This window comes from Ascaphus truei, chromosome 3, assembly GCF_040206685.1.
Source record: "Ascaphus truei isolate aAscTru1 chromosome 3, aAscTru1.hap1, whole genome shotgun sequence".
Lineage (NCBI taxonomy): Eukaryota > Metazoa > Chordata > Amphibia > Anura > Ascaphidae > Ascaphus > Ascaphus truei.
Window position 1 is genome coordinate 130,869,389 of NC_134485.1, and position 11,715 is coordinate 130,881,103.

The 11,715-nt window shown below is 37.8% G+C and overlaps 1 protein-coding gene across 1 annotated transcript in view; it reads left to right on the forward strand.

Moving 5' to 3' along the window:
* The window catches only part of SFT2D2 (SFT2 domain containing 2), a 167,590-nt gene extending 156,233 nt beyond the window's left edge, over window positions 1-11,357 (forward strand). The window contains exons 6-8 of the mRNA XM_075589546.1: window positions 1,061-1,119; window positions 1,788-1,817; window positions 11,091-11,357. Of these exons, the coding sequence (XP_075445661.1) occupies window positions 1,061-1,119; window positions 1,788-1,817; window positions 11,091-11,130 (129 nt within the window). The 3' untranslated portion in view covers window positions 11,131-11,357. The remainder of the gene's footprint in view (window positions 1-1,060; window positions 1,120-1,787; window positions 1,818-11,090) is intronic.
* The last annotated feature ends 358 nt before the right edge of the window (window positions 11,358-11,715 follow it).

Consider the following 11,715-nt stretch of genomic DNA (forward strand, 5'->3'; position numbering starts at 1 on the left):
ATAGAATACCAGACGCGCCTCCAGCCCCACATTGGTCCAGATGTATCTGGATTCCCAGAACCCCATGTAGAGGTTTGCGTAGCTGGGGGCGAATCTGGTCCCATGGCCGTACCACAGGTCTGGAGATAAAAAGTGTCACCAAACAGAAAATAGTTGTTATTCAATATAAATTGAATGAGAGAGAGAACAAATTTACATTGATTAGGCAGGTGTGTCACCAGCTTCAAGAAAGTGCTTAATTGCCATGATACCCTGAGATGACATGCAGGGTGTCTCTCAGGTATGAACGAAGTTGGACCACATAAGGCTCTAAAAAGTGGTCCACATACCTGGACACCCCCGATATCATCGACTCCACCCCTGATATGATGGTCTACCTGGCGGGTTAAGGCACTTGTGCACCTTCGGAAGATGGTAAAATATGGAAATCCGCGGGTTAGTTACATACAGATATCTAAATTCATCTTTATTCAGAATTTGTTCCTCCAAACCCTATTTAAGTAAATTAAAGAGTTGAGACTGGAACGATAATGTCGGATCACTTGGAAGAATTTTATATGACTTAGAGTCAGACAGAAGCCTTAGGGCCTCGGAAAGATAGTCGTTCCGATCTACTCCCTCCCTTATCAGCCTGTCTGATTACTAGGTCGTTAATTTCCTAAGCTCACCCAAAGCCTGATTTTCACCCTTACTCAAATTACTCCGAATAAATGGTGACTCATTACACTATTTTTTTTATATATATATATATATATATATATATATATATATATATATATATATATATATATATATATATGTCCTTCTACTTACATATTTCTTTTCCTCAGGGGAAAAAAATGGAAAATGTATTGAAGAGTTCTGCAATATATAAAACAGTTTGCATTAATTTAGGACTAAAGTTGTATACCTTACTGAGGTTGTAAACCAGTAATAAAGAATGTAGAGTACACACAATGACTCCTAAACATATAGTTACAGATGTAAATAATTCTCCTTTAAGGGGATTTATGAATACTGTATATCAGTGCACTAATTAATATTTTTACTTTTTCTTTAGTGGAAGATCAAAGGACTTGCACTACTTTTCTGTGTTATTCAGTTTTTGGCTATGACATGGTACGTGATTTATTTTCAAAATGTTTGACATTAGTACAAAGCCTTATGGGTCTTTATAATGTCTCAATATATATATGCAAGTACAATTTTTATAAACTAATATGATTCTGAGCCACTGCCCTTATGCCCCTATTCAGTGTATTGAGTGTGATTATAGTTTACAGTTTATCATACATATGTTTCTATTGAGCCAACAGTTTTTCAGTTCTGGGAAGACATATGTTTTCTTATTCTGTTTAAGAAACCAGATTAATTTTACCAGCATGCAGGGGGAAGAGTCAAGTTACCCCACTAATTATTTTCTGGTAAATGTGTAATTTTTAAGAAGTTATCAACCTACTGTAACTTTCAAGCTACAAACACACGCAACCCCTGTAAGCTCAGAACCCAAACCCACCACACCATATATATATTTGTTTCAAAAGGAATGCTACTGAGATTGTGACCTAATGTATACAGCTAAAGCCATAAAGCCCCAATGCTACATCCAATATGGGTCATGGTTATGTACAGTATAATGTATTGCTTCTCTACTAAGATTCTACTCCTAGCTTTACCTTCCTTTTTTTTTTTTTTTTTTTTAATGAATCTGTTTCAAAATATTTTTATATGGCATAGTAAAATAAAAAGGATTTAAACTTGTAATAAATATTTTTATTTTATTTTAGGTACAGCATTTCTTACATCCCATTTGCAAGGTAAGTTATTCATTGAAATGCAGTGTATTTGTGTTGTTATTGTATGATATGGATCATTGGACCTTAACTGACCAAACTGATACTGTATTTAAATACATCACAATAGGCAAAATGTTCTAATGCACAGCGTTCCTTTCGATGCTACGTAGCATAAATGTTGTACAGGTTAAACTCTAGAAGATGTGTGTGCCTTATCAATTAATATTACCAGCTGTGGAGATGATGCAGTCAGTTCCTATTTTTATAATTTTTTTAAGTTTCTATAGAGTTTTTCCTCTCTTAGGTAATATTCAGTATTATCTGAGAAATAAGCTTCACCAAAAAATATCTGCATGACCTGCTACTGTGTTGAAGATTTCAGGAATAAATATTGAATTCAGTACTGATTCCTTGGGGTGTCCCAATGTCATGTTTCAAATATTTCAAAGTGAGATGGCAACCACAGCTCTTAGTAATCTAAGATCGCAAACGGAAGAAGAGGACGATTAGTCTGTTTTTATCCAGATGTACAGTGCAAAGAAAAGGTTGCACTAACATAGTCTTGCAAAGATTATTATTTAGTAAATGATCAATATTTTGGTTTAAAAATATAGACCTTTATCAAGAAACAAACAGAGTAGTGAGACTGTTAGGGAATGACATGTATTTCAGGTGTGTATACAACAGTCTCAGTGCTCTCTGTCTGATCAGTTATTGGCGTCTGGCAAGAAACTAGTTCTGTTCTTTTGAAAATGCATTCGGGATGCATTACTACAAATATCCACCAGGATGGAGACATTAATAAACTACAACTCCCAGGTGCCCTGTAATGTTTGACTCACACACATCCTGGTTGGGACCTATTTAAGACCAGGAAATACAACACTCCTTGCATTGCAACTCTGTTTCTGAACAGTCCATGCTCCTGTTCCCTCTGCCTCTCAGCGAAGTATTTGTTGCCTGCCTGTGTATGACCTCAGATCTCTTCTGGACTTGTCTTTCCCTAGCCCTCAAGTTACCCTTTCTACTATATTGTTAATGACCTGTTTTCTTCAGCTTCCTTCCTGAGCATCTGTCATTACCTGACATTCTTAATCTCTCTCTTTGCAATACCATGCATGTGCAGCTTTTTCTTTTGCACTGTACTGTACATACTACCTGTCCAAGTGTCAGGCTTTTTTGCTAGCACACATTGCTGTTTACATTTTTATGGCCTGAGTGCTCATTTTTCTTCATTTTATCCAGATGTACATCATCCTTTTTTGACAAAGTTACAATTTAATATATTTACAGCAAAAAACATGTATTTTGCATTAGGTTCCAGGTGACGCTTATTCATGTATGTCCATAATAATAACTTTATTTATATACCACTTTTCTTACAATGATACTCAAAGCGTTTCAAAATAAAAAATAAATATCTAACAAAAAAACATTTAAAGCTATAAAAGAAACCACACACCAGATAAAACATTAGGATAAACAGAATACACAATGAAAAGTATTAAACGCTGGACAGGTTCTGGTTCATTATCAAATGCATGGGTAAACGGGTAAGTTTTCCTTTTTCAAAGTATTTCCAGAGAGGGGCCTCTCTTAGGCCGCGAATATAATAGCACAATCTATGAGTAGGTTAGACAAATCAAAAACAAGCTATCGTGACCAGTATGAACACCAATGCATGAAACACATATCTATCTAACAAAGCTTTAAAACCGTGGGAATAGGATTAGAAAGGGCCCCCCTGCAAGCATCAATGATGATATAAACAGACATAACATGCTGTCAGTCTAAGAAACATTTTTAATGCTGACATCAATTTCATCCCCCTCGTATGTTTAACCCATATAATAGTTATTATAATTAGTATGGGAAATGTATATTTAGCCATCTCAGCGTATTTGTAATATACATTGCATAATTAAAAATGCAAATATAGTATAATCAATAACCAAGGGGGATGAGTCGTGAAAGCAAATATTTATGTCAAGATAAATAAATCATACAACAGAAGGAGCAATAGAAAGAATAATTAGCCCACAGAATAAAATCAAACACCAAAGTGAAAGGACAAGATGAAAGCACAATATAATATACAAAGTAATCAATGGATGAAACAAAGAAAAGAAACAGAAAGCTATGCAAAAACAAATGTTAATCACAATATGTCACTTCATAAAAAGCAACCAAATTTAAGGTCCTCATTTAATCCGTGAGGTGCCATTGTCTTTAGATCATAGATGAATCTTGCTTCTTGTTGGAGTAAGAGTTTATCCCTATCTCCTCCGCGAGGTTGTGGCTGGATCTGGAAGATCGGCATACATCGCATGGTTGCCAGGGAATATCGAAGTAGTTTAAAGTGACGTGCAACTGGTAGAAATTTCAGATCTTCATCCACAGTATCACTTTGTAATGCTTTTCTTATGGTTGAGCGGTGTATTGCCATTCTTTCTTTCAACATCCGTGTAGTTTTACCGATGTAGTGTAGTCCACATGGACATTTGATCATGTAAACAACAAATTTGGATTCACAATTAAGGTGATGTTGAATTTTTATCCGAATACCACTTTGTGGATGATTGTATGTTTGACCAAGCTGCATAAACTGACAATTTATACATCCGTGACAGCGAAAGGATCCAGTCTTCTTGTGTAACCATGTATTACTGGGCGCATACTTATTAATCGAATCTGCATTAGTCAGCATATCTCCAAGATTTGGTCCCCGTCGATAACAAAACAGTGGAGGTTCAGTAAAATACTTCCCTATCCTGTTGTCATTTGATAAAATATGCCAATGTTTTTGTACACTGTTTTTGATGAATCCATATGCTGTAGTGTATGTGCTCACAACAAAACACACAAAATCCAAGGGGAGCATGGGGGAGAAACAAAAAAACATTTAAGTGCAGCAGAATGGCAACGTGGAAATAAAAACCTCCAAATGACTTGGCTCTAATGAATTGACTACTTACAAGATGTAAGAGTCAAATAGGCAGGGTTGACTCAAACAGTCAGTGGCAGATGGGTGTTGCAGTTTTCATCAGAGTGGATCAGGTTTCATCAGAGTGGATCAGGTCCTCAGGATGAAGTGCCCCAATATTGAGAGAAAGAAACTGGCATAGCACAGATCACTGAAGGTATAAAGATTTTATAACAATAAAATAATGTACTCACATTCTAACAATTAAAAACAGGCATGTCACACTGCAATAGTGTAGGAAGACTTTAGCCAGCCAGGCTCACCGTCTCGCAGCGTTCCCCACTCCTCTGCCTCAGCCTCCGGTCAGCTGTTACACTGTTCCCACTGGCGTCTGACGTCACTTCCGGTTTCGCCGCTCGGTAAGGGCTGGATCTTCCTGCAACTTCTCTGCTGTATGCTCCGCTCTGGATGAGGCTCCCACTCTACGCGTTTCGTCACGTGTTACCGTCGACTTCGTCAGGAGTGTGGAGTCTCATGACACAGTGCATACTTATATATCTTGGTGAACTGATTAATCATCAGGTGTATACTATTTCTTAAAGTGCTACTGGGGTGGATGATACCATTATATTCACTCATAAACAACCATAGGGTTAAAGTCACTCATCAGCTAACATGGGGTTAAATACAAAAAATGATGGATAGATCTATTAAGGGAATACTATTGTAAGTATATCAGTATAAATGGTAGTGCAATAAAAGGATCAAAACGGACAAAACCGCAGTTCATAATTCTACTCAAACTGGTAATTGATGATTAACATAATTTCTATAAGTGTACTCAAATATTGCTGATAAATACATCAACTCACATAATGAGGCAAAATCGCAAGGAATGGGAGGCAATATCACAATACAAATTTTAACAAATTGACAACTTGAGACATGATCAGAAAATATATGTAAGGCAGTAGCATAATGTAAAATTTAACAAATTAATTATAAAATTCCACAATCCTAAAAACCTATAGTGGTGAAATATATAAATATGATCTTGAAGTATTACACATAGAACTAAAACCAAAACCTAGAAAATCACAGAAATAGGCTATTTGGATAGAACTGAAGGAGTTGGATGAATGACTGTGAACAAGCTCCTAAAGGGGAGACAAAATCAATGTTAGAGACAAACATTTATTTCAGAAATGGCAAGATGTCCAACTCCATATTAAGTCCCCCTGGGCTGAGACTTCCTAAACGGTGAATCCAAAAGGATTCTCTCCTCAAAAGTTCATTCTCTCTGTCTCCCCCTCTCCAGTGTTGTTTCACTTGTTCTATGGCTGTGTACATCAAACCTGTTGAATCTCCTTGATGTACTAACGAGAAATGATCAGAAACACTATGGGTCTTTATTTGTCGTTTAATGCTGCTAAGATGTTCTAAGATCCTAGTTCTAATGGGTCTTGCAGTCTTGCCCACGTATTGTAATTTACATGGGCACTCTAATAAGTATATGACGTGGTCTGATCTGCAGGTAAGACTGGTTTTTATATTAAAGCTTTCATTAGTAACATTAGAACAGAAATTTGCAATATTTGAGGATTTAAACTGGCAAGCCCTGCAGGTTTTACACCCGTAGAACCCCTTATTTTGGTTCAGCCAATTGTTCTTACTTGGGTTGCTTTCTCTTAATGCACTGGGTGCCAGCTTACTCTTCAAATTGTCAGATCAGACCACGTCATATACTTATTAGAGTGCCCATGTAAATTACAATATGTGGGCAAGACTGCAAGACCCATTAGAACTAGGATCTTAGAACATCTTAGCAGCATTAAACGACAAATAAAGACCCATAGTGTTTCTGATCATTTCTCGTTAGTACATCAAGGAGATTCAACAGGTTTGATGTACACAGCCATAGAACAAGTGAAACAACACTGGAGAGGGGGAGACAGAGAGAATGAACTTTTGAGGAGAGAATCCTTTTGGATTCACCGTTTAGGAAGTCTCAGCCCAGGGGGACTTAATATGGAGTTGGACATCTGTCCTTTTCTGAAATAAATGTTTGTCTCTAACATTGATTTTGTCTCCCCTTTAGGAGCTTGTTCACAGTCATTCATCCAACTCCTTCAGTTCTATCCAAATAGCCTATTTCTGTGATTTTCTAGGTTTTGGTTTTAGTTCTATGTGTAATACTTCAAGATCATATTTATATATTTCACCACTATAGGTTTTTAGGATTGTGGAATTTTATAATTAATTTGTTAAATTTTACATTATGCTACTGCCTTACATATATTTTCTGATCATGTCTCAAGTTGTCAGTTTGTTAAAATTTGTATTGTGATATTGCCTCCCATTCCTTGCGATTTTGCCTCATTATGTGAGTTGATGTATTTATCAGCAATATTTGAATACACTTATAGAAATGATGTTAATCATCAATTACCAGTTTGAGTAGAATTATGAGCTGCGGTTTTGTCCGTTTTGATCCTTTTATTGCACCATCATTTATACTGATATACTTACAATAGTATTCCATTAATAGATCTATCCTTCATTTTTTGTATTTAACCCCATGTTAGCTGATGAGTGATTTTTTGTATTTAACCCCATGTTAGCTGATGAGTGATTTTAACCCTATGGTTGTTTATGAGTGAATACAATGGTATCATCCACCCCAGTAGCACTTTAAGAAATAGTATACACCTGATGATTAATCAGTTCACCAAGATATATAAGTATGCACTGTGTCATGAGACTCCACACTCCTGACGAAGTTTACGGTAACACGTGACGAAACGCGTAGAGTGGGAGCCTCATCCAGAAGTTGCAGGAAGATCCAGCCCTTACCGAGCGGCGAAACCGGAAGTGACGTCAGACGCCAGTGGGAACAGTGTAACAGCTGACCGGAGGCTGAGGCGGAGGAGTGGGGAACGCTGCGAGACGGTGAGCCTGGCTGGCTAAAGTCTTCCTACACTATTGCAGTGTGACATGCCTGTTTTTAATTGTTAGAATGTGAGTACATTATTTTATTGTTATAAAATCTTTATACCTTGAGTGATCTGTGCTATGCCAGTTTCTTTCTCTCAATATTGGGGCACTTCATCCTGAGGACCTGATCCACTCTGATGAAACCTGATCCACTCTGATGAAAACTGCAACACTCATCTGCCACTGACTGTTTGAGTCAACCCTGCCTATTTGACTCTTACATCTTGTAAGTAGTCAATTCATTAGAGCCAAGTCATTTGGAGGCTTTTATTTCCACGTTGCCATTCTGCTGCACTTAAATGTTTTTTTGTTTCTCCCCCATGCTCCCCTTGGATTTTGTGCGTTTTGCTGTTACTATGTGGGAAGAGTGAAGACTACCCCTTCCAGTGGGTTCCAGAGCAGGGGGTGAAACTGTATTTACTTATTACTATCACTTTCTCACTTATTTAAGTTTTCAATTAGTCACTTATTAACAGTGTCCACTTTTTATTTGTTTGCGCCTGTGTATGTGCTCACTACATTGAATCGTCCGGCATCAACTTTTTTATTAACGGGTACCAAGAGTGTGCGCTGTCAATCTCTCTTACTCTGGACATGGCATCATCAATATCAGTTTTGTTATATCCCCTTTCATAGAATCTTTGTGACATTGATGACAAGGCTTTTTCCGCTTCCTCAGGGTCACTGGTTATTCTTTTGACTCTCAGGAGTTGTGAATAGGGTAAGCCACGTTTAAGAGGTGTTGGATGATGGCTTGATGCCTGTAGTAAGGTGTTCTTATCTGTAGGTTTTAAATAGACCCTAAGTTGCAGTGGTCTTCATTCTAACACTGTATGACCCTGAGGAAGGTTCCGTTTGTAGAACCGAAACGTTGGTTTTTGTGTTTTAATACACTTTTGCATTTCTACCCGTGTGTGCTGTCTCTCCTTACTGGGCCATCATCTGGTAATATACATCTTTTATATATATATATATATATATATATATATATATACATACACACACACACACACACACACACACACACACACACACACACACACACATATATATACACAGTTACCAAGGGGATCCTGGTGACAAAGAGACATACACCGCAGTTTTAAATCCAAAGCAAAGTGTATTGTGAACACAGGGCAGCCAACGTTTCGGTCCTCACAGAGGGACCTTCCTTAGGGCAGTGCAGCAAGTGACTTATCTGGACACCCATATATACCCGCACCGATATGAATAGAACACCTGCTCCTAATCATAAAATCAGTGAAGCCCGCGAAAATCCGAACTGCAGCTGTTTGATACCACCCACTTCAGTCAGAAGGCCAATGGGATACAGTCTCATGTGCTAGATGCTGGAAGCACCAATGAGAGTGTAGCACAAAGTTAATTGAGAATGCTGACGTCATCGGGGGACCGCACATGCGCTGGTCTACTTTTTGCAGCCGAAACTTTGGCGACACGTTATACTGCAGTTCAGTAACTCAGGTCTGTTTCCGACGGCGTCCATAGCAACTAATGTGGTCCGTAGGTGCGTCATCAGAGTATCGTGCATGCGTGAGGCATAAGTGGATAGTTGTATCCATGGCGACTTCCTTGCTCTGTGAGCAGGCAATCACTACCGACAGCTTCATAGCAACTCAGTGAATGTGTGTCTGTAGAGAGGCGCACTTGTTGCACGCAGCGCAGATACCATCCAGTTGGCCGTACCAGTGTGTACCTTGACGCACAGATGATGGCATATGTTGCCCTACCATGGTGATTGTGTGATGGCAGGCCATATGTGATACCATTTCAAGGAGTAACCCCCCAGGTCATAGGTCACAGGCAAGGATTCTGCATAAGCACAAGTCCCTTGTATGAGTAAGGCAGAGGACCTGGGTAAACAAAGCACAAAGGTACAACACAAAAACACAAAGTGGATGGTAACCTAAAATGCCGAGCAGTGGGACAGAGACAGGAACAACCTGGGAGTGAAGAAAGTGAGGGGGGGCGGGGAAGGGGGAGGGAAATCCATGGAAGAGCTAGGGTGGTACTGGGACAATATAATATATAGACTCTAAAACCATGTATCGCAGCATGAACCTGTATTAACTGCCATGAATTTAAATGGGCTACCCGATATTGGACTTTAGTGAATATCCCCCACAATAGTGTAAGTAATGATGATAGGGAATCCACTTGTTTGAGTCTCGTAGTGCCACTTCATATGTCAGAACTTATACACTGTTTATGCTCTCTTGTACGTCATGCCTGCTATAGCCACGTTCTAAAAACATTCCCCAATTACTTTAATGTATGTATATCTTTATTTATAAAGCGCCATCCAGGTACATCGCTCTAGACAATACACGTGACATAATACTATAACACAAAGGGAATAAGCACTTCAGACAAGAAAATTGGAAAGGGAGTTCTTGCCCCGAAGAGCTTAATTTCCTTAACTGCCTGTTTAGGGTCACTGACTTTTCTGACATAAGCGGCAGGGTTGAAAACTTGTATTGCAGTCAATCAGTTTAGTAAACTGAGAAGTACTAAGTAAATGTCTCCACTCTAGAAATAGTTACATCAATACAATAAATGGTCCAAATGTCCACAGTGAGTCTCAATGTAATAGGTGTATCTTAAGTGTTTAGTTCAAATACCAGCTTGGTTGCTATTTGCTGACCCCTTCCATAAATGGAGCATGTTTTAAATGTTTAGATAACAGGCCACTGAAGGATTATCAAAAAAATGGGCTCTTTCAAAAACCTGGACATACTGTAGGTGTCAGCCTAGGCTGAGGCCACGCTGTACCCCATAGCAGTGCCTGCAATTTGGAAATAAAAAAATATTCATACCTAAAATGATTATTGCCAAGTTTTAAATCCAACAGGAAAAGGTGGGAAAACACTCACTTGACAAAGGACCCTGTGTGGCCTGCAATGTACAGTATGTCAATATGTAAGGGGCTAAGATTATAATTACTCATGTGTTATAATTTTATTTGATGCCCCTCTCAATTAAATTCTAACACAAGGAGTATTCACCATATATTCACATAATATGCTATTGTTCAATATAGGAGAGCACCGGGCTGTACTCTTAGGGTATCCTCTGCAGCCTAATAATTACATTTAATATATCACCTTCTTGCTGCACACTACATGTCCACGTATCTGTGGGTGTTTGAGCCACTTTCTGTCGAAAATCCCCATTGAAATCCATGACAATTTTTGGCAAAAAAGGACCAAACAACTGCTTTGGCAGATTTAAAATTACCTCCTATATGTAATATGTTGGGTTATCTAGAGGAACAATGTCACGCTCTACAGTTTTTATGATGGTATTGTCTGTTATATTACTAATGGACATTTTCTGATGAATATGTTTTCTTTTCACAGGGATGCAGTGAAGAAATGTTTTACATTGTGCTTGTCATAAAGGAGATTCAAATGCAGCTAGCAAGTACTTAAAGAAGTCCTTCAAAGATTCTCTTTTTTTCATTTTATGTGCCCAGATACTAAACGGCCTTTAATTCTGAACGTAATTCAATTTCTTTGTAAATGGCATATATGTATGTTACCATTTTGTAAGATGTAAAATTGTTACAGACAATATTAATGTGATAGGTATGATACAATTTTAATAAATATTTTCTTAGTCTCATAGCATTTGTGCTTTTATTTGCATTGGTAAAGTAAATACATAAGTACTGTTCTATTAATTTCTATACTCTTTGGCCTGAATTATCTAACACCTACACATGGTTTTGATGCATTTGTTTTAGGAAAGTTAGAATGAAATGAGAATGCAACCAAAAGGAATATACAGTATGATGCTGCAGTTGAAAATACAACAGTATATGGATATGAAGAGAAAACAATAGTAGAGATTTTTTTTATTTAATTCTAAATGTAAACAGAAAAAGAGAGGAACAATCTGGATTCCTCACTGTCCCAACTGAGCATAAACAGCAGCTATTCCTTTATTACATACACACATTAAAAGTTATAGTGGGTAAAAACG